At 57.8% G+C, this 24,293-nt stretch overlaps 7 protein-coding genes across 7 annotated transcripts; 4 read left to right on the top strand and 3 right to left on the bottom strand.

Moving 5' to 3' along the window:
- Nucleotides 1–149: 149 nt before the first annotated feature.
- On the bottom strand, nucleotides 150–3,176 carry BKCO1_7200017 (conserved serine-threonine rich protein; the record flags this gene model as incomplete). The annotated part of the gene is made up of 1 exon (XM_020278821.1): nucleotides 150–3,176. One exon carries the CDS (start codon nucleotides 3,174–3,176, stop codon nucleotides 150–152), a length of 3,027 nt encoding a protein of 1,008 aa, XP_020126040.1.
- Nucleotides 3,177–5,233: 2,057 nt separating this feature from the next.
- On the bottom strand, nucleotides 5,234–5,992 carry BKCO1_7200018 (integral membrane mpv17 pmp22 family; the record flags this gene model as incomplete). Its single annotated transcript, XM_020278822.1, has 3 exons — nucleotides 5,234–5,389; nucleotides 5,449–5,817; nucleotides 5,897–5,992. 3 exons carry the CDS (start codon nucleotides 5,990–5,992, stop codon nucleotides 5,234–5,236), a joined length of 621 nt encoding a protein of 206 aa, XP_020126062.1.
- A 509-nt stretch (nucleotides 5,993–6,501) lies between these two features.
- BKCO1_7200019 (cobw domain-containing protein) lies at nucleotides 6,502–7,919 on the top strand (the record flags this gene model as incomplete). Its single annotated transcript, XM_020278823.1, has 5 exons — nucleotides 6,502–6,628; nucleotides 6,694–6,779; nucleotides 6,837–6,846; nucleotides 6,910–7,517; nucleotides 7,569–7,919. The coding sequence occupies 5 exons, from the start codon at nucleotides 6,502–6,504 to the stop codon at nucleotides 7,917–7,919; spliced, it is 1,182 nt and encodes a 393-aa protein (XP_020126061.1).
- Nucleotides 7,920–8,396: 477 nt separating this feature from the next.
- Nucleotides 8,397–9,884, bottom strand: BKCO1_7200020 (f-box domain protein; the record flags this gene model as incomplete). Its single annotated transcript, XM_020278825.1, has 1 exon — nucleotides 8,397–9,884. One exon carries the CDS (start codon nucleotides 9,882–9,884, stop codon nucleotides 8,397–8,399), a length of 1,488 nt encoding a protein of 495 aa, XP_020126066.1.
- A 1,587-nt stretch (nucleotides 9,885–11,471) lies between these two features.
- On the top strand, nucleotides 11,472–14,859 carry BKCO1_7200021 (c2h2 finger domain-containing protein; the record flags this gene model as incomplete). The annotated part of the gene is made up of 3 exons (XM_020278826.1): nucleotides 11,472–11,820; nucleotides 11,871–12,082; nucleotides 12,133–14,859. The coding sequence occupies 3 exons, from the start codon at nucleotides 11,472–11,474 to the stop codon at nucleotides 14,857–14,859; spliced, it is 3,288 nt and encodes a 1,095-aa protein (XP_020126067.1).
- A 1,609-nt stretch (nucleotides 14,860–16,468) lies between these two features.
- Nucleotides 16,469–18,068, top strand: BKCO1_7200022 (ca2+ h+ antiporter; the record flags this gene model as incomplete). Its single annotated transcript, XM_020278827.1, has 4 exons — nucleotides 16,469–16,750; nucleotides 16,815–17,202; nucleotides 17,256–17,388; nucleotides 17,441–18,068. The coding sequence occupies 4 exons, from the start codon at nucleotides 16,469–16,471 to the stop codon at nucleotides 18,066–18,068; spliced, it is 1,431 nt and encodes a 476-aa protein (XP_020126073.1).
- A 3,549-nt stretch (nucleotides 18,069–21,617) lies between these two features.
- On the top strand, nucleotides 21,618–23,633 carry BKCO1_7200023 (uncharacterized protein; the record flags this gene model as incomplete). Its single annotated transcript, XM_020278828.1, has 1 exon — nucleotides 21,618–23,633. The coding sequence occupies one exon, from the start codon at nucleotides 21,618–21,620 to the stop codon at nucleotides 23,631–23,633; it is 2,016 nt and encodes a 671-aa protein (XP_020126074.1).
- Nucleotides 23,634–24,293: the final 660 nt, after the last annotated feature.

Consider the following 24,293-nt stretch of genomic DNA (forward strand, 5'->3'; position numbering starts at 1 on the left):
TCTTAATGAGTACAATTCTTGCCCAGCCCAGCAATGCGTTTCCACCCGTTGATATGTACCCAGCAATGCAGATCTCAGGTTTCGAATTTCTGTGCCGAATACCCAGGGGTCCCTGAAACACCAACGTGGAGGATACAGCCAGTGTGGTTCTAGTACCCCTTGGCTACTTCACCGGCAACGCCGGCAACGTAACATGCAGCAGTGGCCCAGATAAAAGTGGTCAAGACAGTCCTGACGCTCTGCCCCTTCATGCCTTCCTTGCGGCGCTCACCTGAAAAGACCGGCTCAGTCTTGCGCACCTTCTTGTCATCCTTGTGGCGCGACGAGGATTTTCTGGCGGCGGCCGGATTCTCCATCACAGGGTCCAGGTTGATGTAGCCGGTGGGGGACATTGTAGGAGTAGGTGGAAGGGGAATCGTGGTACCGTCAACCGGGTTAGGACGAGGAGCACGCTTGTGAGTCTCCTTCAACTTGTCATCGCGAAGCCGCAAGATCAGAAGGTTTGCGGCCGAGGCGACAGGTTCGTAACCATCTTTTTGGAGAGAGGTGAGTTGCGGGATGAACCTGGCTGGTTGAGACAGGTTTGAGAGCGCGACACTAAGAGGGATCGGGTGTTCACCGGGACTGTAGACCGTAGAAGATGTTTGGGAAGTAGTGAGCGATCTTGTCGAAGGATCAAAGGCGAGAAGTTTGTAGACACGCGGCTTTGCAGAGATTGTGACGGCGGGGTCCGTCTCATTTTGGTTGGCATCCGCAACAAGATTCTCACCACTGGCATCCGCAGCAGAAGTGCCACATGGCGGTTTGATTGCGGAGGCTCCTGGCGTCTGACTTTCAGAGGGTTGTGAGGAAGCGGGGCCCCGGGTGGAGAGTTCGGTCTCGAGGTTGTCAGGCGTGAAGTTGTAAGAGCCCGGGTGCTTCTCGTCGTAGGAAGAGAGGCTCTTGTGCACTGCTTCGTCTATACGCCCTGTGTCCTCGGTGCTCGAAACTTCAAAAGTTTCAGGTGCAACTGAAGCACCCTCTGCTTGGCGGTGAGTAGTAGTGATTTTGCCATAGTACTTTTCGTAGATCTCGCGCACTTCACGAACAAGAGCAATGTCATGCAGACGTTGCTCTCGTGCTGCCTCGAGTTTGGCGGCTTCCTCTTTCGTGCTCATCGTCTCAACAGCACCACCGTCGACCGGAAGAGCCAATTCCTCCCCAAGGGACTTTCTCTTACCATTCGCACATGCGTCCAGTTCTCGCTGGAACGACGTCTCAAGACCGGTCGGTTTCCGGGAGAATCCTTGTCCATCAAACTCCGAAGCACCGTGCGCCACACCTAAAGCCTGTTCCTGGAGCTCCTCTTCTAGAGATTTACGTTGGCCATTCTGGCAGGCCTCGATCTCTCGCTCATACGACGTCTGTAGTCCTAGCGGTTTCAGCGAATATCCATACCAATCTTTGAGCTCGTCCGGAGCTGCTCCTTGCTTTCTTCGTTGTTCGACTGACCTCGGGGGCGCTGTGGCTGAGCCAATCGAGCTGTCTGGCGCCTTCGGAGAGCACACGTCCGAATATGAGGCTGCGCCCAGAGACATCTTGCTGAGCTCCTCTTCAAGTGATTGTTTCACCCCATTCCTCACAGCTTCAAGCTCGTGAGCGAACGAAGACTGGAGGCCGGTGGGTTCATGCGAGTACCCATCGTCCGGTGAAGTGAGGCAAGCATCGTCCCGAGCCTGGATTTCTTGTTCCAGACTTCGGCCAGAGTCCAATTCCCGCTGGTATGAAGTCTCCAGACCAGTAGGTTCCCTCGAGTAACCGTCATCAGCGATATACTGCTTCGGGTCTGTCTTGGCGTGGATCTCATCGGCAAGCGAGTGACCTAAAGCCTTCTCTCTCTCAAAAGACGTCTCGAGACCCATGGGTTCTCTGGAATAGCCGTCGTCGACGACGTGATTCCGGGGCTCCGTCCTTGCCTGGATGTCCTCAGAAAGGGAACGTCCAGCGGCTTGTTCCATCTCAAAAGATGTCTGCAAGCCCATTGGCGTACGAGAGTAACCGTCGTCATATTGCACCGGCTTGGCTCTGGTTTGGATATCAGTAGCGAGGTCACGACCGGAAGCTTTCTCTCTTTCGAAAGATGTCTGCAGACCAGTTGGGACGTGCGAGTATCCGTCGTCCGGGGTCTTCCTTGCAGCACAGGATAGAGATGTTTCCAGAATGTCTGATAGCTCCTGTTCGGATGTCTTCACCGCCTTCTCAGCCTTAGCGTATTCGTCTGCAAGACGCCTGCGCCTATCAAAAATCTCCCAGGCTTCTTGAACTTTGTACAAGGTTTCTTGAACTCGAGGTGTTGGATCTTGTGCTTGGATCGAATTGAAGTCACGTTCCAGTTGAACACGCCTCGTTTGCTTCTGCTCAGCAGTCTCGTGGTTGGGGTTCTTGCGAATGCCCATACGAGCTCTTACATCGGTAGCAGTTAGCAGATCGATGTCATCTGCCGGAAGATTCAGTTTGCGAGGAGTGCTCTTGTGGTGATCTTCCTGGACGAGCCATTCGGATGGTGGTGCTGGCGGCCTCTGAGGCTGCTCACGTAGGTCGTTGTCATACTTGGCTAAACTTTCCCGCAACTGATCCTGTTCGGCTGTATTGGCCCGAGTTTGATTGAGGCGCTCCTGAGCAAGCCAGTCGCTCGACTGTGCTGGTGTGCTGCTCGGCTTCTTGTCGTAGGCGGACAAAGAGTCGTCACGGGGATCGTGATGGCTTTGAGAGTAATGTATCGACGGATCTTCAACAGCTGGGCTCTCAGGAGCGCCGTACTTTGGGGCCATTCGGCCGGTGATAGGATCGTACGACAGCTCAACCGCGGGTTGGTGGTTCGCAGTGGGCTTCGTCTCGGATTCGGTGGAGATGGGGACCGCCTTGGTTGGGGAAGGGTCGGCGGGCGGAGAGCGGCGAATGCCGCGAAGTATCTCGTTAGAACGACCGAAAATGGCCTCGTAGGGATCAGCCTCGATCTGCTTGTGGAAGGCATCCATCTTAAGTTGGAACTGCCTCCACTCCTCGTCGGCCTCGTCCCTCCATCGCGGCCAGCCGCGGCGGCCCCAGTTGCTGACGCTGCGCGCGAGAACGGATGGGAGCTGGACACGCGGCAGAGGGCGCTTGGAAACGCCTCGATTGATGCTATGAGCCAGCATTGTGAAGAGAAGCGGGTGTAACACTGGTCATGCGTGGCCTGATGGCGAGAGGTGCGAGTTGCAGGGAGCTGGACGAAGGGGAATGTCAGCCAGGGCAGCAGGCAGGCAGAGAGCAGAGTGGTGTCGGGCAATGGGGGGCGGCAGGTGGCAGGTGGCAGGTGGCAGGTGGCAGGCGGCAGGCGGCAGACATATGGAGCGGACGAGGGGAAGGTGGGCTCGCGTGAGTGGTGCTGGGGGAGCGGAGACGTTGTGGAGCGATCAGCTGTTGTGACGTACCTCTGCGGGCTGGGTTACGGGCGATGGAGGCGGGGGCGCACGCACAGAACAGAGTTGCAGGAGAGCGAGGGCGAGGACGAGGTAGCAGGAGCGGAGAGACGGGACAGCGGCGGGTTTTGGTGGCGCCGCAGCAGCAAGCAGCAAGCAGCAAGCAGCAGGCGTCGAGGGTGGGCGGGCTGGCGGGCTGGCGGGCTGGCGGGCTGGCGGCTATCAGCACGCGCGGGGTCTGTCGGAAGCTAGAGCGGAAACGGACAAGCGGCGTGTGGAGAAAGCGCAGGGGTCGCGTGTCGGGCCTCACGGGCGCCCGGTGCCTGGCATGGGAACTACAGAGGACCTGGCTGTGTCGTGCTGTGGTGCCATCCATGGCCTGACATGACAGAGCCGGTGCTGCGGTGCCGCAGTGCCGCAGTGCGCGAGGCTGCGCGCGAGGCTGCGCCCTGGTGCGGGCTCCTCGGCGCTCCGCCACCAATGTGGTCCGGCCCTCCACCGCGTCACAGTTTCACGTGCAATCACAAAAGCCTCAAGCCAGCTATCGTCAGGCCGCCCACTATTGCGCTGCTCAGTCGGCACCTCGCGGCCTTATTCCTGACCTCGGCCACCACTCCCTCCGCGTCATCGTGAGTCTCGTCCTCTGCGCTAAGAATCCCACTGTCCTGTTGCGTCAGCCTCACTTGCTCGCCTCGACGAAACCACGCGTTCGCTCAGCAGGCGGTCCGGTCGTGGCCAGCTCCTGGCGGCTCGCATCGACTTTAATGCAGCCGCGCAGAAGCGCAGCGCTATCAACAATACCAATGGAGCAGCTACTGAACCATGCCCGGGAACCTTCAGCTCCCCGATCCTACAAGTTCTCGCACCTGATCTTGTAAGAAGCCTGTTGAATCATCGTTAGGAGATAGAGTCCCCCTACTGATGCATCGATTCCAACCTTCTTCCCTTCGTCACAGCACTCGCGAGATGACACCGCCGCGCTTGTTGCGTTTGAAGAGGTTCTACTGAGTGCGGGTTTTAGTACTCGAATACGGCTCGGGACTGAGAGTGCATTTTGTGCTGTAGCCCAGAGGATATTTTCCTCGGGGTGTAATTCCTTTTATCCAACAAGTATACTACCAGCCTCCAATTTGTGTCGCAAAAGTTGGTCAAGTCATGTGCCTGAGCTGTCTGATATGAATCCGAAGCTATCCACGTCCGGATGCCGCGCACGTATGAGAACATAAAACCCTGCACTGAATACGCCCCCGAAAGATTGATGACCATCGATCCGCCGCAATACCGCCCGTTAGACCAGGCTTTGAACTAGAATGTAAGAAGTGCATTACCGGGGCACGAATCAATGCGACAACTTGAGATACGGGTATTGGATTTGGGTTACATGGGGACACGAATGACTGAGTCGCCCTGCCCCTTCATTTCCCCCTCTTCTTTTTTTTTTTTTTTAATCTACAGTGAGGCTACAATGAGATGTCCTTAGTCCTCACTCCCGGTGAGTGACTGTTTGCACGAGTATTCAGATCCAAGAAATGAATCGTAACTGTGGCCCTTCAGGCGCGAACTGGGTTCCCGCTTCCCCCCTCTCCCAGCAGGTTATCTTGCGGATATACATCTCCCCGTGGCATGATTGATGCCCAAATGCCCTCAACTGCAAGTGCGGGCAGTAACACTGTCCAATAACGCCAATCGGCAATCCCAAAACGCCCCAGAAAGAGAAAGGAATGGGGGAAACATCTTGAATCCCAATCGAATACAATGTGTCTAGTTTTGTTTACATGAGCTCGTGATCTACGTTAAACCCTGGCGGCGACGAGGCTCATGTAAATGCCCCAGCAGAGGCCAACGGCGCTCAGGAAAACGATACGCCTCTCGACGGGAATGAAACTGAAGCTGATGATGGAGGCGATGGGCCAGATCTTGTAGCCGGCAACGATGATCGGGATCGTCTCCTGACGATCAATGAGATCAGCACTTAAATCTAGATCTCCAACGGCGGGGGCCCACTCACCGTCCTGATATTACCCCCAATCTGCGCGCTCGACTGCCCCTTCATGAGACCCATGATGACCAGGAAGGCGACGGTGTTCATGATGGCGCCCATGGTGATGCAGTCAACGAACCATTTCGTGATGGTATGTTTGAGGTTGAGCTTCGGCTTCTCCTCTTCGACGTGCAGCAGACCCTCCTCTCCGCGCTTCTCGACATCGCCGTCGTTGGATACGCGCGGCGAGCGGTGGGCATGGGAGAGGCCGGCGGGGCCAGGATATGCCGGGAAGGTACGTTCGAGGAATTGCTGCCACAGGTAGTTGGGTGGGGCGGTGATCAAGGTCAGGACGACGAAGCGGAGGAATTCAATGGGGTTGAAGGCGATCGGGCGCTGTCAATGATGACGCGGGGTCCGTTAGCAATCACGGCACCTGTCTGGGGAAGGCTTGGATAGACAACGGGGGACATACACCGCTCCGATAGGCGTCGATGACCTGCGCGAGGATGTTCGAGATTGACGACAGCGCTGCTGCTTGCAGCGTGGCATTGACCATAGGAGAAGGCATGCTGGGCAGCACGGCGATGACAACCGCGCGGGCAACAGGGACTGGGCTCAAGTGCTGGAGGGCTTGGGGCAACTTCAGGGTTGTCCAGGCGCGGGTGCAGAGAGGTCTGGGGGTGGTGTTGACACGGTAGCGACAGCGTTGGGAGCAGGAGCTTGGGTTTTAGGAGGAAGGGCGGGACAGGCTCTCAGGCGCGCCGATGTGCTGCTATTCAGGGCACGGGGAGGGAGGGATCGGCGCTGGATGCGAGATGGAGATACTGCCGGTTTCAAAAGAATGGAGGCGCCCGGGGTCACTGCAGATCGACCGTTGCTCCGCCTGCTCATTGCGCGTGCCCGCCCTGCGCATTCCCGTTGCGCCACGACACGCCCCAGCTTGCGGCATTCGGTCGGAATCGCGGCCTTCGGCTGCAGCTGGCGCGCTTATCGATAAGGCTGGCTGCTCAAAACACTGCATGTCCCACCGACCCAGCAGCCACCCGCCGTCACCATCGCTCTTGGATCCTCGCCGCCATGGACTTCGACGACGAGGAAGCCCCGCCACTGCTTGTCGACGCCAGCCAGGCCGACGCCAGCCAGCCCCTCCCCGCCGGCGTGGACGATTTGTCCCTCGTCAAGGTCCCCATCACAATCGTCACCGGTCCGCTCCGTCTTGCTCGTGCTATACCTGAATGCTTTGTTGCGGCTGACTTTGCGTCTCTGTAGGCTACTTGGGTGCTGGGAAAACCACGCTGCTCAATTACATCCTCAACGAGCGCCATGGGAAGAGGATTGCTGTCATCCTGAACGGCGTGTACTCCCCTTTTCGCGCGAGAGTCTGATGGATCATGCTAACAGTGCGCCCAGAGTTTGGTAACTGTAAGGCACCTGCTTGTCAGCCTGCTCAATACACGAAGCCAACCTGGTTGACTGCCTGAGTAGCTGCCGACATTGAGAAATCGCTCACCGTCAGCAAAGACGGTGGGCAGGTCGAAGAGTGGCTAGACCTGGCTAATGGCTGTCTATGCTGTACCGTCAAGGATACCGGTGTCCAGGCCATCGAGTCTCTGATGGAAAAGCGTGGCGTCTTTGACTATATCCTGCTCGAGACAACCGGCCTGGCCGACCCGGGCAACATTGCACCGCTCTTCTGGGTAGACGAAGGCCTGGGAAGCACCATCTACCTGGATGGCATCGTCACGCTGGTCGACGCAAAGAACATTCTGAAGAGCTTGGACGAACCGCCGCCCGAAACGACTGCGCATAACGAAGAGGATCACGACCACAAAGGCCCCGAGCTAACCACTGCCCATCTGCAGATCTCGCACGCAGACGTGGTTGTCATTAACAAAGCCGATCTCGTCACACCTGAGGAGCTTGAGAGCGTGCAACGGCGCATCGCTGCCATCAATGCGCTCGCCCAGATCCATGTCACCGACCACAGCAAGGTGCCCCAACTGGAAGGAGTGCTACTCGATCTGCACGCCTATGATGCCGTGGATGCTGCGCAGCTGGATTTCGCTGCTAAGGGTCATAGCCATCTGGATCCTGTATGTTGCTCGTGTTTGACTTCTGAACCGAGCTGACAACCTGGATAACAGACAATTACAACGATAACTATACCTATCCCTCCATTAGATCAGAATGGCCTCGAAGCTTTGGATAGCTGGCTTCAGTCCCTACTTTGGGAAGAGAGACTGCCAGGAGGAGCGCCGTCGCTCAAGTTCGAGATCCACAGAACAAAGGGGCGCGTGCCGATGCTCGACGGCTCATTGAAACTTGTCCAGGGTGTGAGGGAAGTTTTTGAAATTTTGGACGCTAGAGACAATCCATCAAGCGGGCAGCAAACCTCTGGCGACTCTGCAAATCAAGGCGGAAAGGTGGTGTTGATCGGGAGAGCCGTGGATGGCGAACAGTTCGGCCAAAGTCTGCGGAAGGCTCTCAGGCTGTAAAAGTCGACACCCAAGGGCACATAAAAGTCAAGAGACTACTAACACAAGAGGAGTCAGAGGTGAACACCGAATATAAATATGCAATTCGCCTATCTGTGAAACCATCAAGGGTATAATATAAATGAGAGACTCCGCGTCTCTACAGTAACCGTGCAAGGTTTGCAGGTAACGTGTTCGACTAAAAGGCACAGGCAGCCTCGAAGATGCTAATTCTATCCATATTTCACAATCCGAAAGCGAAGTAGACCTCATGGTCGTCTTGCTTATAGTGTTGGAGAGCTCCGCGTTCCGAATGCACTACGACCATTTCGAAAGTATCGAATCCTGCTTAAACTTCAAAATCCACCATCAGCGATGACCCGACGTCCGTCGTCTCATCTCGATTGTGAGCGAGAAGACTGTATCTCTTGACGAGCAAGCTGGACGAGCGTGGCCAGAACTCCGCAAAGAGGGTCAACTCCGCCATGAATCCCGGCTCTAATACCAGCTATGCCCCTCTTCGCCTGCTTTGATGCCTTTCGGATTAAGCGACTTGACTGCTTGATAAGGTATGAAATCGCTATCCTGTGACTCAAAGATGGCCGAAACCGCACGCTTCCCAATAGCCTTGAATGAATCGAACTCCGCCTCTCCGTTCACTGCCGCCCACTCGGGTGAGGCCGGTGTGGTTCCATTGCCCAGATCGCTCCACCGAGTCACGGAGATGGACTGCTTGAACTTCTGCAATGGGTCGCTCTTATCCTCGGCCAGCTTGAGCTCGATCAGATACTCGGTTGGGCACTGGGTGCAGCGGCGGATGGACTTGCACTCGGTGCACTGGCTGACGACTTGGGTGGCAGTCGGAACGTGCTTAATGCGTGAGTCGATGCGTCGTGCGAGCTGCTGCTCTGGCCCGTTCCCCTGACGCGGCTTCGGGATGTGGCTGAGCGCGCACTTGCACAAGTTCATCAGCTCGCCGTCCCGCCAATGCGCACATACCGAGAAGTAAGGCGAATAGTCCTCTCGCGAGTAGAGTAGGTGTCGCTGTCCACTCAGGGGCAGCCCAGCTGGTGCAAAAGCGGAGCTGATGACGCGAAGAAAGAGGTGGTTTTTAACGACATAGTAGCGCGTATGATGGGACCAGCCACTGGCGGTGTCTTTCCAGCGCCGAAACATGTTCTCCACCGGAATGCCGTATTCGAGGCCGTATCGCGCCGCCCTCGTCGTGAGCTGGACGAAGGTGAACGGAAGGTTGCGGTTAGGCGTGAGCCGCGTGCGAGGAGGCGGCACAAGTGGATTTTGAGCATGAGGGCAAATGAACAATGGGTTCAGCACGTGTGGAGGCTTGGGTTCTTCTTCGCCACGGTGTATCCGGACGTGGTAGGTTGCGCACGGAAAGCATAAAAGGTGGGCGGGAAGATGGCGGTCCATAGGGGCCAGGAATTGAATTCTGTTCAGGTGGTTTTCTGGCAACCTCAGCGCTTCCCATGGAGCAGGGCCCAGAATATTGGCCAAGGTCTTGTTCGTAAATGCCAAGCTTGCAGCGTCGGCGGGCGACAGGTACTCATCTGCAATTTTGTGCCACAATCTGGGCGGCAGGCTGGCGATCAGAGGCTCGCCGGGTGGGCGGTTCTCGTCGAACTCTTCGGGTATGTCGTCCTGGCCCGGCTCGAAAGAGTCCTGCAGGCCGTGGATCAACGCGGTAATGTCGCGACGTTCTCCGGTGTGCCTGTCTATCAGCGCGGTGTCCGGGGCCGTAGAGTGCGGCGCCTGCGACTGCGGCTTCTGTGACTGCGGCTTGAGTGCGTCTTGACCAAGCAAGGTGCTTGTGCTTCTGGAGATGGTCTCGTTGTTCCTCCTGACGATTTCAGCGCTGACCGACTCGGAGGGCGGCTTCTTGACCAGGCGGTTGCGCGATTTCTTCGGCTTCAGCGCGCCCTTCAAGCGCGCACCCAGGCTCGATGGTTGCGGGGCAGTATCGGCCATCCTGTGGTGGAGATGTAGAAGGTGAGTCGAGTTCCATGGCTCATCTACCCTTGGCTGGGGCAAAGGCAGTAGGGAGAGCGCATCTTATGTCATAGCCCGTGTCGTTCCGGCGCACGTTGCTCGGATCTACATGGAGCCCAGCGGCCGACCCATCTCCGCCCCTGCTTACGGTCCCGGCCGTTGTCAGCGCATGCGGCTGTCTCTGCCCCCGTCTCCGTGCAGGTAAGCTTTGGAGTACGCGCTTCCGTTGTGTCCCTGTAACGCCACCACTCCCCAACCCAGGCCTATAAGCGTTCCCGGAGTACGGCTGGCCGCCTCCGAGCACTCACCCAATCGTCAGCGCGTGCGTGCAGCTGCAATGTCGACATGAGAACATTCGGGGGGGCTTGGCCTGGATTGTACATAATGCTGCGCGGCGCCTCAGACTCGATAGGGCAAAAACATACACAGCGAAAAGCAAGGACAAGACATTGATCTCCAGCCCCGCGTGCTCCTCCCAGCCCGCGTTGCAAGCATTAATCCGGCGAAGAAGCAAGTTGAGCCGCAACAAGCCGCAAGGTGAGGCGAGCATTCGTGCACCCGGGCACGCGGTGGACCTCGTCGTGTTGCCTCCGGCGAGGCCAGGTTGCCAGTGCTCTGGGCGGCGAGGTGAAGAAGACGGTGCCAGCTGAAGAACGGCGGGAGGCCGAGCATCTGTTCCCCCATGGGTCCACACGTCCACTAGCTGCGGGTTGGGCCGTGGAGCCGTCGGTGCTGTGTGCTCGCATCGCCCACGACGCTCGGGCATGGTGGATGCGGGATGGAGTGCAGGATCGATGTCGTGGTGTCGGCGACCGCGAAGGCCGTTGGGGTGCGCTCGTCTGGTGGTGCTACGCATTTATCGGCGGATGGGGCGGAAATCCATGCTTCTCGCCAGCAGCGTGACCCTGGTGGCGGCGCAGGCACAGGCTCGGGGGTGGGAGGGTGCCAAAAGGCCGCTGAACCGCGCGCTGGCCGTCCCTGGAGCCCCATCTTCCCCACGTTGGTTGCCCGCAGGCTTCTGTCGAAGCGCAGATCGCACCTTCAGCGAACGGCGGCGCTGCATGCGAAGCAGACCCCGCTGCGGTGGACGCCCGTAATCCGTACAGCCGGCGCGGATCGTCGCCAGCGGCCCCTTCCACTCATCGAGCCTCTCCCGTCCAGTGCGCCGCCCGACGCTTTGGCAGCACTAGCACCACACTCGACCACCATATCCGCGTCCGACGCCTGAGCGCTCAGCGGCCGCTCGAGCATTCGCCGAGACGTCAGCGCGCGCTAGCCCCAAGCGCCCGTCGCCGCCCGTCGCCGCCCTCAGCTGTGCGCACGCCTCCGCCCGCCAGACGCCGCGCGCTATCAGATACCTATCACAGCCGCTCGCTCCCCTCAGAACACGCTTTCTGTACCACCCGGTGCAGTCTCCCACGGCCTCCGCGCGCAGCTGTACATGAAACAACACCGCTGGACTCCCTGCCATTCGAAGCCACCCGGAGCGCGGCTATCAACGGGTGAGGCTGAGGCCTCGGCGCGCCTGCTCAATCACCACATGCGCAGCCAGACGTCGCGCGAGCTATGACGGCCGAGATTCTACCCGCGCAGGCAGGGACCTCGTTAGACTTTCGCAACCCGCTCGGCGCCCCGATCTCGCGACCTGCGCACCAGTCGGCCCCCAGGATGGAGCCGCAGGAGCACGAGATAACGAGTCCCACCTCGGACGAAAACCGAGGCAGGCGACGCACCCGCGACGACGAGCTTTTGGACGACCAGGACAATCCGGTGGATGATGGCGACGCGCCGCCGGGCTCCTCGAGGAAGAGAAGGCGCAGTCGCAAAGGCTTGGACAAGAAGTTTGAATGCCCCCATGAGGGCTGCGGCAAGAGCTATTCTCGCGCCGAACACCTGTACCGCCACCAGTTAAACCGTAAGCTGCGCCCTTGTTTCGTCGGCAACGGAGCAACTGACACGAGGAAGACAACCCGAAGCAAATCTACCATTGCGACTTCCCCGACTGCCAGCGGTCCTTTGTGAGACAAGATCTGTGCGCCCGGCACAAGGAAAGACATACTGCTCGAGGCTCCCAGCTGCTGAGAAAGGACACATTTATGCATAACCTCAACCCAATTGTGACAAATGCAATGGCAAACAAGAACGGGAAACTAGGGAATTCACAGGCTTCCCCGGTGGTAGGCGGCCCCGAGACTGGCTTCCCGGATCGCACTGACACAAAAGGCAGCCTAACTCTATAGGTGGCATGGCGCAGTCACCAGCATCGGCTTTGGGCGGCGCAACACCTGCTGGATCCGCAATGTCGCCGCCCCTCGGTGCAGCAGTGCAGCACCATGGGAATGGGGGAGCATCCGACCGTGCTATGGGCGGCGATGACTGGCGCTCTAACAGCGTGTCGCAGCAGATGCCAGATCAACACAGGAGATCGTCCACATTTAGCGCCCCCCAACGGTCCTCGAGTTTTGATACGGCTAGCAATTCCGGGCCGCAGTACTCGCCTCGGTCCTCAGCCCAAGGTTTTAGTGCGCCTCCTCTACGCTCACAAAGCTCAGTCGGCAATGGAGTGCAGAATCTCGGCATGAACTCACCATACACCTCGGCTGCAGGTACTTCACAGGCGTACAATTCCCCTGCGCCCCTAACCAGTCAGCTGTCTCAATCCCCCGTGACCTATCAAGGACAGAACCAGCAGGGTGTTCCTTCAAACTTCAGCTCGCTGCCACCTTCGGGATTTCCTGCAACGAATCAAGGTTCGCAAGGGTCGTCCCGAAACTATTCCATGACTTCCTCCATGTCCATGCAGGGCGTCGAGGCCACTGGACACGGAGAGCGAATGACTGCCGTAAGTGAAGGTCAGATTCTAGAGAACATGACGCCCAACAGTTACTCCATGCCCGTGTTTGGGGGTGAAGGGTACAGCCGATCGCCTTTTGCAATGGCAGACGACTTCACAGCCTGGCTTTTTAACGAATCGAACCTTGCAACTGGCCACTCGCCTGTGGGATATCCGGCAAACAATATGCCCAGCGTACCAGGTTCTACTACTTTCGGCCTCCAGGCTCCTTACTTTGGATATGACACCACAGCGAGCGGGTATTTCAATCAGCCTGCGCCGCCCCATCAGCCAATGTCTGTCAGCAGTATCCTCGACACCAGCTTGCCTGAATCGGCACTATCAGAAGAGAAACGTCAGCAGATCCTTGACCTTATCGAGAACCGCTTCAACGAGAGCAGCCACGCACCCGTCAAGAGGCAGAAAGAAGAATTCCTGGAGGGGAACAAAGACGAAAACACTCATGTGCTCAGCTTGAACATGATGCAGACCTACATTGGTTCTTATTGGGTCCACTTCCACACACAGCTCCCAATCTTGCACCGACCGACGTTCAGCGCTGCAAACTGCCCGCCACTACTGCTGGTCGCGATGATGTCCCTGGGCGCGTCTTGCCTGGAGAAGAGCTTCGGGCAGGAGCTGACAACTACATGTGCAGAGCTTGCAAATTTCCTTGCGTGGCACTTGCGATGGGAACTCTTCATGGATGCGGATTTCCGACCTCCTGCAAAATTGTGGGTGTTTCAGGCACTTATTCTTCTCGAATGTTTCGAGAAGATGTACTCTACGCGTCCGCTGCACGAGCGTGCGCACATACATCACGCTACCACCCTTACGCTTATGCGGAGAGGTAGTTCGCTGATTGGCCGATCAGCGCTGGACTCTCCGCCTAGCGTCAAGGACGGCCGCAATGGATCTGTTTCATCCACGACTAATGCACAAGAAGAATGGTGGCGGCATTGGATATCTAACGAAGCAACACGGCGGGCCGCATTTGCGGCCTTTGTGATCGATTCGATACACGCAACCATGTTCGGTCACTCGGCAGTAATGGTTGCACATGAGATGCGGCTACCGCTGCCGTGTGACGAGGCGCTCTGGTCGGCAACGAGCGCCCAAGAAGTTGGCCGGGTGGAGGCGAGTCTGGCCAGCAATGGCGTTAAGCCGACGACGTTCCTCGACGGCCTCAAAAAGACGTTGAGCGGATCGGCGGTACGCACCAATTCATTCGGTCGGACAATCCTCATGGCTGGTCTCCTCAGTGTCAGCTGGCATATGAACCAACGCGATCTCCAGGTGAGCTCCCTTGGAGCATCATCGGCTTTGGGTGGACGAGACAAGTGGCGCGGCAGCCTTACGCGCGCTTTCGACTTTTGGAAGCAAGATTTCGACGCGTCGCTGTCTAAAAACGGCGAACTGACCAATCCGACCGCCTTTGCCTACAGCAACGGCCTGGTTGATGACAACGTCTTCGAATCCAGGACGGTCCTGCATCACCTGGCGCACATGGCTATGCACGTCGACATTGTAGACTGCCAAATCTATGCAGGCGCCCCTCGCCTACTGGGGCGCAGCATTACACCACAGGACTACGCCGGTGCACAGCGTCGGATGAAAGAGTTATGGGCCCCAACGGCACGCGCACGCGATGCCACGTTCTACGCACTACGCTTCCTCTCCCAAGTTTTGCTTCCGCACGAAAACGGTAGCGGCAAAATCCGCACCGGTGGACCGGTCGGCCAGGGCTCACAAAGTGCAGAGCAAGCCGCAGGGTTCACCTACTCGGCGCGCGACGACTCTCTGCTCAATCGACCTTGGGCTCTTTACTTTGCAACTCTCATCGTTTGGTCTTACGGATATGCTCTGGACGGCCCCATTGAGCCCGTGTACCAGCTGGACAGCCGCGAGGATATGGTCCGAGACATGCAAGGCTTCCTGCGCAGAGTGGGCGGAGTTCGGGCACCAGACGCTCTGGTGAAGGTTCAAGACAGGAATGCGTGCCTGGGTATGCTCATACTTCTGCGCGACATGTTCAAGAGGACAAGATGGGAACTTCTACACGAAGCGAGCAATCTGCTGCAGAAGTGCATCGAGATGTTGGCGCCGGGCTGCACCTACTGACGAGATGAGTAAAGCGGACTTTCACTGACCTTCTCCTTGTTACGTCCATTTGCATCGAAGAGGTTTTATGATATCATGCATGGCTTCGAAGAGGGCCGTCACTTTATTTTTCGTTTCATTCTTCGATTCTGACTCTTCGTTCGTCATTGGTTGAGCGCCGCAAGAGCATGTACAGAGGGAGGCATCTAGGCCATTGTAAAAAACGAAAAAAAAAGAACATGGGGGAAAGGCTAGGCTCTTGAATTTTTTTTTTATGTAGGGGAGTTGGGTCTGTCTAGGAAGAGAGAAGGGCACATTACAGTCAAGGCACGCTCTCATGCCACGGGAGATTCCATCTAGGAGAATTCGGTCGTTTTCTTTATACCCACTCGATTAGTTTTCCTTAGTCACCGCCGTAGCGACAGTCATAGCTTCCAGTGTTGTCGCCGAATCAAGTATCGTCAGGTCGATGCAGAAGTGCTCTGGTTGGCGCCAGGGCGGAGCGAATGCGTTGTAGGCAAACAATGAGGCGAGAGGGAAGGAGGGTGACAAGGGTAGATGGCTGGACCCTGGGGCACTAAGTATAGACTGACTGTGGGGAGCGATCAGCTCGGACCGCGCCTCCCGTTGACAACACATCGTCTGTCTCTGGAGATCCGGACATTTTGGGCCCTGCAGAACAGGTACGCTGGCACGGGGTGCTGAAACAGAGAGCCCGAGGAGTGGAGTAGATGCGGCTGGTGAGATTCCGACCAGTCGTTGGCGCGCGCGTTGGGTGAAACGCGGGCGCACGGGCTGCACTGCCACGACACCAGTGTTCGCAGAGATATGTGGAGCCGAGATTATTAGAGCCGCGCGCTACCCAGGCCTCAACCAACGGGTGGGCGGAGAGGGCCGCGCTGGGCAGATCTGCTCTGTTGGCATTCCTGTCAGGCTTCGGCACCGGCCAGCGAAGCGCTGCAGCTGCGCGCCCTCGGCTCATTCGCCCGCGACGGAGCCTGTTCCGTGCTTCGTCTGCCCGGCCGGCGACATCTGGCATGACGTTAGGCGCGGTTGGGAGCAGGTGACTTTGCTGCGCGCCGTCTTGTGCGCGCGCGAGACACTCAAGCTCGCACTCAAGCTCGCAATCAAGCTCGCCGCCCAGGATTCCAGAATTGCTTGACGGCGCGGCGAACGCTGCGTGGCAGCGTCGTGGCGCTGTCGAAGGTGCGAGTCGGCGGCTGGTTGCCAACCCCGGAGTGGAGTAACAACAGGCCTGCTGCTGATCCGCGCGCACTTTCCTGCCTGCGCGCCATGCAAGCCCCCATCAATCTTGCTTCAGGCCAGCCCCCAACCAGAACCATCCGCCAGCTCCTTAAGTTCTGGAAGCCCGCCCCTCTGCCCTCGGCTTCTCTCTCGCCAGACTCTCCAATTGCCGCATCCTTAGACGCACCAACCGCCTCTCTGCCAGCTCGCCGCCAGCGCATCCAGGCGGTGAAGCTGCTCTCTTCCCTCTTACGCCGAAACCGACGCCGACGCCGACGCCGACGCCCAGCCACAGCGGCTTTATAACCCAGCCCACTCCTCGCTCCTGTAAAGACTTTCTGCAAACCCAACCCGTTCCTCTGAGAGGGATCTTCACGCATACACCATGGCCCGCCGCACCCGTATGAGCGAGAAGCCGCGTGACGCGTCCGAATCCACGGCTGTGGATCGCGGCGGCACGACGAGACCCAAGCCTGGCGGCAAGCACAGGCTCCCTCTGTTCAACCACAACGGCCACCGTGTTACCACTGGAATCCACCCCGATGGCGAGAGTGGCCGTAGCGGCATCCACCCCATGCATTTTTTCCGCATCTGTTTCCGCAGCTCCGCCCCGTGGTCCAAGTACGCCAACATCCTGTGGCCGGTCGTGCCTGTTGCTATCATCATCGTGAGTCCCAATGACGAAAAGCCAAGCGAAGACTTACCATGCTAACGCTGCACGTGTCTGCTAGGGATTCCTCAAGCGTCATGCGCATTCGGACTACTGGAGCCTTGCCATCTTCATCCTGAACTACATTGCCATGGTGCCAGCCGCCAACCTGATCGGCTTTGGTGGAGAGGAACTCGCTCGAAAAATCCCCAAGGTTATCGGCATCGTCATCGAGACCACGCTGGGCTCCCTTGTCGAAATCATCTTGTTCGCCATTCTGATCACGAAGCCCGTAACCGAAACCTTTAACCCTGTCCAGATCATCCAGGCCGCCATTCTCGGATCAGTCCTGGCCAATCTGTTGCTGTGTATTGGCGGCTGCTTCTTCGTCGGTGGTTTCAGGCGCGAGGAGCAAGAATTCCACGAGGCTGTCAGTGAGGTCGGAAGCGGATTGATGCTGGTTGCTGGAAGTAAGTCCGCAAGCCGTATGAACTGTCACGAGCACGAAACTAACTAGTGACAGTGGCGTTGATCCTGCCTTCGGCTTACATCAGCACGCTCCAGAACTCCGAGTATGCCGGTACCGGGGACTTTGAATTGGATGGCCTCAAGATTAGCCGTGCGACGGCCATCATTCTTCTGATCTCCTACGTGGTGTAAGTTGCATATCCGCAAACCATCTATAACGTTACTCACCCTTTGATTTAGCTATGTATGGTTCCAGACGCATTCGCATCACGGGCTTTACGACGAGGTCTTCGAACACGACGAGCTGAAAGACGAGGATCGCCACGAGGATCTTGCCAAGGAGAAGCTCACGTTGACCGAATGCTTCATCGCCCTTACCATCGCCATTGGCTGTGTTAGCTGCATTGCGTACCTTCTGGTCGACCAGATCCACTACATTGTCGAGGTGCGGCATGTAAAGGATGCCTTCGTCGGTCTCATCCTCATTCCTGTTGTTGAGAAGGCGGCGGAGCACCTGACGGCCATTGACGAGGCCTACGACAACCAGATGAATTTTGCGCTTGCTCACGTTCTTGGAGCCTGCGTCCAGACGGTCATGCTGAACACTCCCATCGTTGTCTTCATCGGTTGGGGTCTCGGTAAGGACATGAGTCTGGCGTTTGAACCCTTCCAGGCCATCGTCCTTATTCTTGCTATCCTGGTCGTTGGAAGTTTCCTGCGCGATGGTAAGAGCAACTATTTGGAAGGGTTCCTGTGTTTCATCGCCTACCTCATCATTGCTGTCTGTGCCTATTACTACCCCAACCCGACTCATGGAGCGTCGAGCGCTGCCGCTGGAGGGGAGTCAACCACGAGCACCGGGCACTGAGCTACAGCGGCGGTGACGGATGCAAGGCAGCGAGGTGGAGGCCGATGGCAAGAGGAGCGAGGGTGGCGTTGTATGAGGGATTAAACGGGCCGAGCTACGTCGATGGGTTGATGGGCACGTCATTTCAGGGCGAATGTGTCTCTGTTGCCTGAAGGATTTCACCAGGCATGGTTCCGGCATGCAGCCTTCCAAAGTGCCTTGCTGACTAGCTGGTCCTTGGTGCCCTGGTTGGGTTCTTTGACTACCGCTGGCCATTGCTGCTTCCTGCTTATCCCCGTGGACCGGGCATTGGGTATTTTCCATTTGTTCTGTTTTACTTCTCAGAGCATCGTGAGCGAAGGCGTTGGTAGGATTCGGTTCATGAGGGTCTTTTTTAGGCGTCGCGGTATTACAAAAATACGCCAAAGTCTGGCAATATACATTCTGAACAGTAGCCATAAGTTGTGTGCTTGGTGTGATCGTATTGATGGCAGGCAAAGAGAGTCGGGACATGTCAGGACTGACAGAGTGGACGATTGCATTCCAAGACGGGCTAGCTAGGACATAGCTCCGATTTCCAATGCATTATTGTCCGTCTGAGCCCTACATGTCCCGCCCTCTCACCTCCGGTAGGCACAGCCTCAGCAGAACTACTACTGACTTGTGGCGTTTTGTTTTCTTTTGCACAAAATGTGGCTGGAGCTGCAGCACCGCACGATCCTGCAGGATTTGTGCGGCCTGTGCTCTTGCTAAGGCGCGTGCCCCACCATTAAGGCTGCGCAAAGAGGTGGGTGCGGTTCATTTCACTACCCTTGCGACTCCCACGACAGTCCTGCGCTGGGACGGGGTCTGGAGTGTTCGCCCACTTTCTCTCCCACGCGCATAATAGAGGCGCTGGTCGACCGAACAGGCCATGCTCCGACAGATGCGCGTTTGCGTTTGCCTGATTGACGGCCCAGACCGGGGGTGACAGCAGCACGCGGGCCGTCATGACGACCTCTGCGCCGATCGGGCCCGACTGATTAATACAGGTGGGCAATAATGCATGCAACGGCTGGCGTGCCTTCCTCCGCTGTGTAAGCGGCAGCCCCGACCGACCCCATGATGGTGGGACGGAGACGAGACGGAAATTACTGGAGTCCAAACAACTGCTTCGTATGCTCCTCAGTCAGGGTGTGCGTGCATGTTGCACCAAAAGTGCAGAGTGCAAGAATCTTAGTACGCGGCGTGTCGATCCGCGAGGTAGCAGGCAGCGTGCTCGCCACCCGCGGAGCAAATATACGGTTACCAAGTGATGGACCTGGGCTGTGCTTATCCTTGGCTAGTGACATCGGCGCGTGAGTGAGCGCGGCAAACGGGCGTTGCCGCGCGGCCCCAAGAGGGTGGGTGGTAAGGTTCAGGGTCTACAGAGTAGCAAGGACAAGGAGCGCTAGGGCGGGTGAGGAGAAGGGACACTTCGGTGGAGAGAAAACGAAAGCGTGTGTGTGTGTCACTCAAGATTTGCGGAAAGAGTATGAAGAAGGGGTGGGTGCGCATGATGGTGGTGCTACGGCGGGATTAGACTGGCATATGGGAGGGTCGCGTGATTTGCCGATTGGCTGCTTCTTTCTGAGTGGTTGGCACATGAGGAGTCTCAGGATTGTGAAGACTCAGACGCGGAAGCCAAGCCCGCAGGCCTGACCGATGTGGCACAAAGGCTCTGTTCGGGCACTATTGATGGCGCTCGACTTGAATGACGTTGCTGAAAGGCAACCGTCCACTGGCTGCTGAGCCGGAGTCAGGTGGGGGCAGAGCATGGAATCAAGGCAGAGCCAGCTCCTTGGTCGGATGTTCCCACTGCTGTTGGTGGTGGTGGCAGAGGCCAGGCAACCGGTGCTCTGCCTTGTTCGAAGCCGGTGGAACGGCTGACCTGCCAGCTCTTCCGGGTTGGTAATCTAGCAGAAGGGATGCTGGGGATCATGGCGAGAGCAGCCGACGGCGGTTGTATACTCGCTCGTCCAATCAAGAAAACTGCTGGTTGGCAGATCTTACACGGGGGCAAGATAGGCGGCTGGGCTACGACGGGCGGGGGGCCGGTCTGCAGGCACGGCTCCGTCGAAGTAAAGCGTCTGGCCGGAGGGAGGCCGCAAAGTTAGCAAGAAGTGATGGTTCGGCGCTGGGAAAGGCCGAACAAGGCAACGAGGCGCACCGCACGAGGATGCAGAGATTTCGGCTGGCTTTGGCTTTGGCTCTGGCTTGGCCGTCGAAGGCAATGCCGGAGTTAAGCATGCAGTCGGCGTGGAGGCCGGTCTCGGTGCCTCGGTGCGGGGACGGGAGGGAGCGGCGAGTGGAAGGAAGACGAGGTCCGACGAAACGGGACAAGGTTGGCGGATGATGGGCGTTTTGGGGGCCGTCACAGGTAATAATAGTCGGCGAGCTGTGGCTGGTGGCTGTGCTCGCCGTGCTCGTTGTGCTCGCTGTCGCGTGCTGCGTTCTTGCCCGATGCGGGGGCCCGGGCTGGCGGTGGTGACGCTGGGTTCTCTCGTTGGGTTCGCGCACGGCACCTGCGGCGAGCGGTGGTGGTGAGGTGGATGGGTGGATGGGCCCAGGTATCGGCGGCAAGGCAGAAAAGCAGGTGCTGGGTGCTGGGTGCTGCCAGGGCACTGCAGAAGGTGCATCGTCCCGTAGCGCCCGCGCGCGGGTGCAGACGCGACGGCGGCCGGAGTGACGCGATCGCCGCCGCGCCTCCACCAAAACACGCACCGCTCAGCTGCCCGACCGCCGCCTGCTGCGCATGTCACCCGCTGCAGGGCCGGTCCGCACTCCATCGCTCACCCCCAGCTCCCGCACCTCGACGCCGCCGCCGCGCCTGGCCGGCCGCTCTTGCGCCTGGCTCGCCCGCTGCCTGGCGCCATGCGCATCTCAGGTACGGTGCAACCGGGGTGCAGGGCGCCCCTCCCTGGCGCTGACTGGGTGCGAGGCGCAGCACCACGCGCGACCCCAGACCGATGGCGACCGCGGCCGATGATGCGCGCCGGGCCTGGCGGTGCAAGTCTGTGTAATGTAAAAAGTGCAGACGTCGAGCGCGCCAGCGGCCGCTGGCCAGGCAGCGAAGCTCTACACGCTAGTTAAAACGTCGCCCAGTCACGCCTGCCTGCTCTCCGTCTGCTCCTCACTCGTCCGCTGCATCAGCCCTGCTGCACTCGCTCCAAGGTGACTCCCGAGGTCGCATTCTCTGCCTTCCGCTGTCCGAGTCTCCGAGACCTCCGTACTCGTGCACCGTCTTCATATCAGCTGTACCCGTCTTGCTTGGGCAAAGTCACCTGCCCACTGCCTACCTCCTCAAACCCACCGTTCACGCGCTAGGCCTAAATGACCCTTTGTTCCTGAGCTTCTGTAGCTTGTCTCCGCCCTGGATCTGGCTTGCATACCCGTCCATCCTGTCGCCTTCCTGTTCCTGTATCCACGACACTTCTAGCTACTTCCTACACCAAGCAACTCTTCCAGACAAAGCCGCCTCAGCCGGAACAAGACACGATAAAGCCTTCTTCTCCCCGCCCCTCGCCGACCCGGTCGACGGTGGTTGAAGCCATGTGCGTAGTCGAACAGCGCACTTACCTCCAGCCCGACGGCAGGAAGGAAACGTTCGATCACGTCAAGAGCCGTTGTCAGCTCGCCGGCTCCGGAAGGACTTGTCGCCAGGTCACCTATGAGGAACGAACCATGCAGGGAGCCGGCCATTCTCGTCACTCCCCTCACATCCGCTACGCCGACGAGTCTCCCTCCCCTGCCACCGAAAGCTTTCCATCCACACCAGTCAACGGCGCTACCTTCGTCGAGGTCACACCAACCTCAGCGGGCTTCGCCCCGCACCCTTCACCCAAACATCGCAAGACTGGCTCTCTTGGTCAAATTGTCTTCAACATCGGCCCAAAGAAGGAGAAGGAGAGGGAGAAGGAGAAGCAGTCGAGAGAGAAGTCAAAGACCACGACCACGACCAAGCGTTATCACGGCAGCTCCGCCGTATCCGCAGCAACATCCTCGTCCAGCATCAGGAGCTACTCGCCCGCCCCGTCGTCGCCTCTGTCGGCTACCCAGGAGCAGAATCTAAGCCCAGCGTATCAGTATTCGCATCGTAGAAGCCACAGTGCAACGATTCCCTCAAAGCCATCCCTGGCCTATGCGACCACCGCGAGGGCAACACGGCACCCGGACTCACGGGGAAGAGAAGAGGTCCACTTACTCAGCCCTCACACATATGCTGACCTCCCACTCGCAAGCCCCCTGATCCAGGCTGACACCCCAATGGGACCACCTGGGCCGCCACGCCCTTCGACGCCCCCGGCCTCTGCTGACCCACCTTCCCCTGAAGAACCCAGCCGCAGGCGGCCTCGTAGGCCACCACCAATCGTCACGCAGCCTTCTATCAGTTCTGGTCACAAGTCTACTACTGCCGCCTCGTATTCGTCAAACAGCAGGCCTCAAGATAGCAACCGGGACGCTACCCAAACTGCGAGCGACCGCGAGTTTGCTGAAAGACTATCCGCTTCGCTTAACAATCTCCGCGTTGATAGTGGGCACACTCAACACGGAGAGACCGAAGACGAACGGCAAGCTCGCATCGAGCGGGAGCGTGCTACGGGGCGTGAACAGTTACGCCGGGAGCGACAAGCGGACGAATACTGGGCTCAATACCACAGAAACCGAGAGGAACGCCGCGAAGAGAGCCGCAGAATGAACGAGCAAAACCGCAACGCAGACGACTGGGAAGCCCGCTTGGAAGAAGGTCGTCGCCGCGTGGAGCAAGACCACGCCAACCGCCAACCAGAACCCCATGACCCTTCAGTCGACGCTGTTGCTCCAGCTGACAGTTCCAGCGATGAGGATTGGGAAACACAGCTCGAAGAGGGGCGTCGTCGCCTGGCCGAATTGCGGCGCACTGGAGAGGCGACTACCAGCAACACTCATGCCACAAACCGTGAGCGTCGGCCTCAGTCTTTCGTCGACAACCCGCTTCGTCGCCACAACACCACGGGTGGTCACGGTCACGGCCAACGCTACCGCACTGGCGTCTCTTTTGACTCTTCATCTACCTCACATTCCAACTCATCTGCCAACGCCACAGCAAGTTCGATCATCGGCGCCGATACATCTATAGACCGGGAGGCATCAGAGCGTGAACGTCTCCATGCTTTCGAAAGACAGCAGATGGCGCGCGAACGCGTAGAATCTGACGCCATGCTTGCCTCCCAGATTGCTGACACGGAGGCCGACATCCGTCGCGCCGAGGCTCGTCTGGCCACGCGTCGCGAGCGAGACTATCGTGAGCGCATGGTAGAAGGAAATTACAGTGCCTACACATACGAAAGACTCAATCCAGGTGCCCCACCGGCCAGTGACTTCTACAATCCCCGTGCCGGTATGGGAGAGCTGAGGCACGAGAACAGACGCTTACCGGATATGACCTATCAACCGACTACTGCACTCGGGGAATCTGGATGGGAGAGGGGCCAAAGGGTTATCAATGAAGCACGAGGTGCTGGACGAAGGTCCAGAAGATCTTCTGTTTCCTACCCCCAACACCATCGTTACCGAAGGGATGAGTAGCTGACAGCAAACTCTCTGCTTCCCTGCCCTTCTCTCTCCCCCTTTTTTTATTTTATTTTTTTTAAATCCCTTTCCTTTTCCCGTTCCTCCTTGGTGTCCAATTTCAACACATGTTCTCATTTTCTTATTCGTGCGATCGTGTAATACCTTAAGCCAGGCGATTTATTGTCATACGGCTACGGTGAGAGCCACGTTGGATTGTGCTTTCTCTTTCGGATCTCCTTTTCATCGCAGTCCATCTTTGTTTTTAGCAGCAGATGGAGAGAGGAGTTTCAGGCTTGCCGCAGAGCAAGGGTCTGGTAGGACATGTGATTGGTTAAGGGAAATTCTGTTTCTTTCGTTGAGTCACACGGTTGAAGTAAGCAAAAAATAGGCTGGTAGCGTCACGAGATGCTTTTTGGATCTATTGGGTAGGACGAGGTTGGATGGGAAAGGATCATGTCTTGTTTACGGCTTCGCACATACCCCCTATATCCCTGACTTTTTGTTCTCATTGCTTCCAAATACTAAGATACCCTTCAAATGGAGTTGTCACGGCATGACCCTTCAGCTCCGTTGTTCCTCTCTTGTCTGTGAAGGACAGACTCCTGTCGCTCGTGGAGATGGCAGGTGCAACGGGTAGGTAGAAGAGGCTGTAATATCGGTATTTACACAAAAAAT

Source organism: Diplodia corticola, assembly GCF_001883845.1.
Source record: "Diplodia corticola strain CBS 112549 chromosome Unknown scaffold72, whole genome shotgun sequence".
Classification (NCBI taxonomy): Eukaryota; Fungi; Ascomycota; class Dothideomycetes; order Botryosphaeriales; family Botryosphaeriaceae; genus Diplodia; species Diplodia corticola.